General features: G+C 39.3%; 1 protein-coding gene across 1 annotated transcript in view; it reads left to right on the top strand.

The window, feature by feature from the left end:
- The window catches only part of FNBP4 (formin binding protein 4), a gene marked incomplete at its 5' end in the record, with an annotated part of 62,678 nt that extends 57,303 nt beyond the window's left edge, over positions 1–5,375 (top strand). The window contains 2 exon segments of the mRNA XM_006157851.3: positions 1,714–1,871; positions 4,316–5,375. Coding sequence (XP_006157913.2) covers positions 1,714–1,871; positions 4,316–4,406 — 249 coding nt within the window.
- Between the last annotated feature and the right edge of the window lie 164 nt (positions 5,376–5,539).

The raw sequence follows: 5,539 nt of genomic DNA, 5'->3' as shown, positions 1-5,539 counted from the left end.
TTTCTTTGATTTAAGTTAAAACTGGTTTTCTTAATAGTAATGAGTGAACTCACCATTGAAAGGAAAGTAGTTAGATTATGTAAGAAATTGTGTGATCAATACAATGTGGGTGGAAAAGGAATGGAAGACAATTGTAGACACCAGAGATAGTGTGAAAAGAGGGTCGGAAAGGATAGAGGGTCAGAAAGGACAGAGGGCCAGAAAGAGGGGTAATAATAATTCTAGGAACTAGAAATGGAAAATTTTTTATAATGTACATGCTTAAGTCACTATGCAGTATATTCTGGATGGGAAATCACATCTTGTATGTTGTGATGATGCTTAGGGGAAGAATGTAAGTTAAGTTACAAAAAAAAAGTTTCAGGAAAAATAATATCTATTCAATGACTGCATAGGGCATACTTTATAGTCATCCTATATAGGGCTACTTTATAGTCATCCCTTATAGGGCTACTTTATAGGATGCGTAAAGTTAGACTTGAGTTCATGGAAATGTATGTATCACCTGTGTTTGCTATGAAAATATTTAGATTAATTAAGGTCTTTATTAATTCAATAAAATGTGGGGGGGGAGACAGAATAGAAAGCAAACATAGATAGCAGAGACAGTGTGGGAGGAGAGTGGGAGATAGGGAATCAAGGATCGGGGGAAAAAGGCAAAACATACAGAAAACAAGAAATGGAAAATTATTTGTTGACAATAACATTTGTTGGTGTGCTTGATTGAGACAATATACAACTCTGGATGGAAAATCTCATTTTGTATGTTGTAATGATGTACAGTGAATGAATGGAAATAAATAAATGGGGGGGGCGGGAGAAGCTTCAGATTAGATTAAAAAGTCTCCCAAGCCTACTGAGCCAATTCAGGAATTCACTATCTGACTGTGCTTTTACCTGTACTTGGAAGTTTTGGGGCCTGTCAGGAAGTGGCAATCTTTATTTTTACCTGCCAGGAAGATTTTTTTTTTTAAGATTTGTTTCATCACTTATGTAAACATTGCCTCTACTTAAAATTTGGAAAAAAAAAAAAGGAAAAAAGGGACCGGCAGGTGGTGTGATGGTTAAAGGCACTGGATTCCCACATGGCTGACTGGTTCGAATCCTGGACCTGGCGGCTTGCTCTCTCTCTTTCTCTTCCCCCCTCGTCCCTCTCTGGCCAAATTGAAATAAATGAAACAATAAAAATAAAAAAGTAAATTGAAAGAAAGGCACTATAACTCTGAGATAAAGGCAACAGTTTTGGATTCCATTACATAGGAAGAATAAAGGACATTTTTCTAATCCGAGTTCATAAAGCACATTTATGGTTTCATTTATTAACAATTTTTTTAATTCATGATAGAGCCTCATGCATGTGCTATGTGGGGGGCAGTTGAGGGTTGGGGGAGTTGAGCGCCCTCCACAGTGTCTGGTCATGCTGGAATTGCATTCATTCAAGATGGTCGTGCTAGGAGTTTAAACTGCAATTGTCAGGTGAGATCTAGAATCTCTTGAGCAGCTCTTTAATCAAACCTTTTGGTATAGTAGGTAGAAATTCATGTCAAAAACATAAAAAGACATTTACTATTTGTAGTTTTGGGGTTTTTTTTTTTTGCTTTTAAAGTCCACTTATTCTTTGGAACCAAGAAAAGATCCTAATCTCCAGTGTAGAGGACTCGTTTCTATATTTCAAGTGTTAATATTTCTTCTGACCTTTAACCTTTATAATAGGCAAAGAAGAGTAAGACCAAAATGCCATCTTTGGTAAAGAAGTGGCAGAGTATCCAACGTGAGTTAGATGAAGAGGAGAACTCCAGTTCCAGTGAGGAGGACCGAGAGTCAACTGCACAGAAGCGAATTGAAGAGTGGAAGCAGCAGCAGCTCGTCAGGTAAAAGAGGTCCAGGATAGGGCTGGGTTGTGGTGGTTTTAATAGTTGTTGTCTTAGAAGAGTCTTTTTCTTAAAAAAAAAAAAAAAAAGGATTGTTTTATTTAACTTTGTTTAAATTTTACCAGAGAGGGACAGAGCGAGAGTGAGAGAGAGGGAAAGTGAGAAAGCCAGCCGCCAAGGCCAAGACTCAAACTGCAGTCGGCCATGTGTGAGTCTAGTGCCCTTAACCACCATGCCCCCTGCTGGCACTTTTTTTTTTTTTTTCAATTTTTAAATTTAGTTTTATTTAAAAGTAATTTGATGAGAGAGAAAGCAAGATGCCAAGTTCAAGACTCAACCATGGTTAGCCACAGGGGAGTCTAACACCTTAACCACCATGCCACTTGCTGGCCCCAAAACAGTCCATTCTTAAAATCACAGCCCTTCGAACATCTAAATTGGTTTTTAATTCATAGAAATATTTATTTATAAAAATCATGGGACCAGCAGTTACTGTAATGGCTATGTCACTGGACTCCCATGTAGTTTACCACGTTTTGTGGCCTAGACCCAGTGTCTTAAAACTCAACACTGGGCACGTGTGCATGCCCAAGATCCCTAGAGGAGAAGTGATTGCAGCGTGGCCAACCCCCTACGGGGTGATTTCTCATTTTCTGTCTCTCTGTCTCTGTCTAGCAAGCACACTCGCCCTATAGCAAAAACCTCTCCCCCTAAAAAAATATGATCTAGGGGCCGGCACGTGGCGTAGTGGTTCAGGGTGCTGGGCTCCCACGTGGCTGACCATGGTTCTAGCCCAGACCTAGTAGCTTGCTTTCTCCCTTTCCCTCGGTCTCTCTCGTCACAGTAAAATAAATAAAATTTTTTAAGAAATCATAATCTGGCCTTTTTTTTTTTTTTTAAACAAAAAAATTAAAATATAGTTGTTAAATTTTCTCCCACTAATCTTGGAATTTAACTGTGTCGGGAAAAATGGTAACATTTACCATCAAGATCTCGTGGGCCCTCCCTTTACATTTATTTCATAATTATTTTACAAATAATTTACAGGCATAATAAAGAGGTAACAGGGACAAGACTCCATTAGAAATTTGAATTTTAATAAGCAGTTAAGGAGGGACCAGCAGTTAGCGTAATGGCTATGTCGCTGGACTCCCACGTAGTCGGCTGTGGTTCGAGTCCCAGACCCGGTGGCATAAACTAATGCTGGGCATGTGTGAGTGCGTGCCCAAGATCCTGAGAGGAGAATGGAGGAGAAGGGAATTGTGGCATGGACATCACCCCCCCAGGGGGTGATTTCTCACTTTCTGTCTGTTTCTGGCAAACACATGCACCCTACAGCAAAAACCTCTCCAAAAATAAGAAATAGTAGTTGAATGTAGCCTTTTTTTATTTTAAGGTTTTTGTCACAAGGCCTCTGCTCGCCAGAGAGAATCAGACAGAAAGTGAGAAATCACTCCTCACGGAAGATGGCCATGCTACAATCCATTCTCCATGCTCCTTCTGGGATTTTGGGTGTACACACACACACACACATGTGCCAACAGGATTTTCAGGCTGCCAAGTCTGGTCTTAATCACCATACCACCTACTGGCCCTGAACATAGTAAATTTTAATCCATATTTTCCCAGCTGAAAGGTATTACGTACAAATAGGCAACATCCTTGAATGCAGCTTTTCATCTGTTGTCAGTGCCTAAATCTTGTAGCATGTTCATTTCATAAATTTAGGCCAGATTTCACATTTAATCTCTTATAGGTTCTAGCTTATTTAGATTTATTAAAAGGTCCAGTATGTCCATTCTAATAACTATAAGATAGAATTTGAACTTCAGTCCTTAAAAGTCTGGTCAGGGTTCATCAGGTGGTGTGGTGCTTAAGGCAGCTGCATCCCACATGACCTAGTGTTCAGTTCAAGTCCCAGACCTGGCAGCTTGAAAATCATACCAGGGGGCTGACAGGTGATGTGGTGGTTGAGGTGCTGGACTCCCAACATGGCCGACCACAGTTCAAGTCCTGAGCCTGCTGGCTTGCTTTCTCACTTCTCTTTCTCTCTCACTTCTCTTTCTCACTCACTCTTCTGGTCAAATTGAATAATAATGATTAATAAAATAAAATAAATAATTATTTTTTAAAAAGAAGAAGAAAAGAAAATTTATACCAGGTACACTTGTGTGCCCAAAGGCCTTCGATAAGAGTATGAAGAAGGGATTATGGGATGTGGCCATCCTCCTGGGGGAGTGATGGCTCTCTTTGTTTCCAGCAAATGTAAGCATCTTATAGCAAAACTAAAAAATATACTGATACTTAGCTGAGAAAGTTGAAACATTTTCAAGGCCTAGATGTCATAAAACAGGGTTTTAGTTTTTATTTAAGAGGTTTTCATTTGCTCGGAAATAGTTTCATTATTTTTTCTTCCCAGTAAAGTAATTGTGTTATTTTCACAGTGGCATGGCAGAGAGAAATGCTAATTTCGAAGCCCTTCCTGAAGATTGGCGAGCAAGACTGAAGAGAAGGAAAATGGCTCCAAACACATAATTTTAAACCTTTTTTTTTTTTTTTTTTTAATTTTTTTGTTTTGTGTCAGTTCAGAGTCTTAACCAGTTTTTTTATTGTCAAAGTATAAATGTTATGGGGGAGAGCATATGAATTCCTGGGCAAGAGCATACACTTGCAGAGTTTTCACATTTGTGAAATGGAGACTTTCTGTTTGGCTGAAGGTGAGGTGCTTGGAATTGCTTTGACCTGGCTGCCTTTCTTCTCAACACTGGCAAACTTAGCATGTTAGCCAGAATAACATCATAGGTCTGGAAGAACATGGGGCTCATGGGTGTGGCACCTCTGGAGAGGACTCCCTGACAAAACGTGAAGGATTTTTCTGCCTGCTGGAGGCCTACTTAGTTGCTCGTGTGGCATGCTCTCTCTCATTAACTTCCACTCCAGAACAAGTGCAATTAAGAAGGCAGCTCTGTGTCTACCTTGCTGGACTGGGATCCTCAGGATCTCTCTGACCTCGTCCTCTAGTCTGCCACCCCCGAAGTGCTGAGGTCTGTTCAGTGGTTTACCTTGTGCTGATTGTTGACCACACTTTTCAGAGTAGTTCTTTCTCACAAATTCTAGAACTGATAGCCCAGTCATTTCACACTCTAGGTGGCATATTTAAATTTTAATACAGGCAGCAGCAGGTGTTCATATCCTTGGTTTTGAGAAATTTCCCCTTGAGTATGTGGCAGTCGAGGTAAAAAGCCACTCTCATGTATTAATGTGTCTCCATTGTCTTACTCTGTTTTCAAATTCACCTCCTTTCTCTGTGTGAATGTACTTTCCATAAAATTCCAGTATTTAAAAAGCAGTTACTGTTCTGTACTTTCTATTGTATCACAATCAGGTAAAAGTCACTTTAAACTGAAGAAAAGGCAAATTGAGTCTTAAAGCTGTTTGTATTTCTCCAGTTTCTGACCTTGTAAATTTGTATATATGCACTAATAAAGCTTTTTTTTATACTTCTGATTTGTTATCCTTTTGCTCTTCTAAGCCTATTATTCCATGATTATGTATGTATGCAACCAGGACTTATTTCAAGTCAGTTCTTATTTTAAGTCATTTGTTTTTTTCTAATTAAATATGGTGCAAGGCATGTGCAGACATTGAAGACTAGCTTTCAGGAAAAA

The sequence above is a fragment of the Tupaia chinensis genome, unplaced genomic scaffold (assembly GCF_000334495.1).
Source record: "Tupaia chinensis unplaced genomic scaffold, TupChi_1.0 Scaffold000561_1, whole genome shotgun sequence".
NCBI lineage: Eukaryota > Metazoa > Chordata > Mammalia > Scandentia > Tupaiidae > Tupaia > Tupaia belangeri.
The sequence above is the reverse complement of the archived record's forward strand: the minus strand, read 5'-3'. Positions and strand labels throughout refer to the sequence as shown.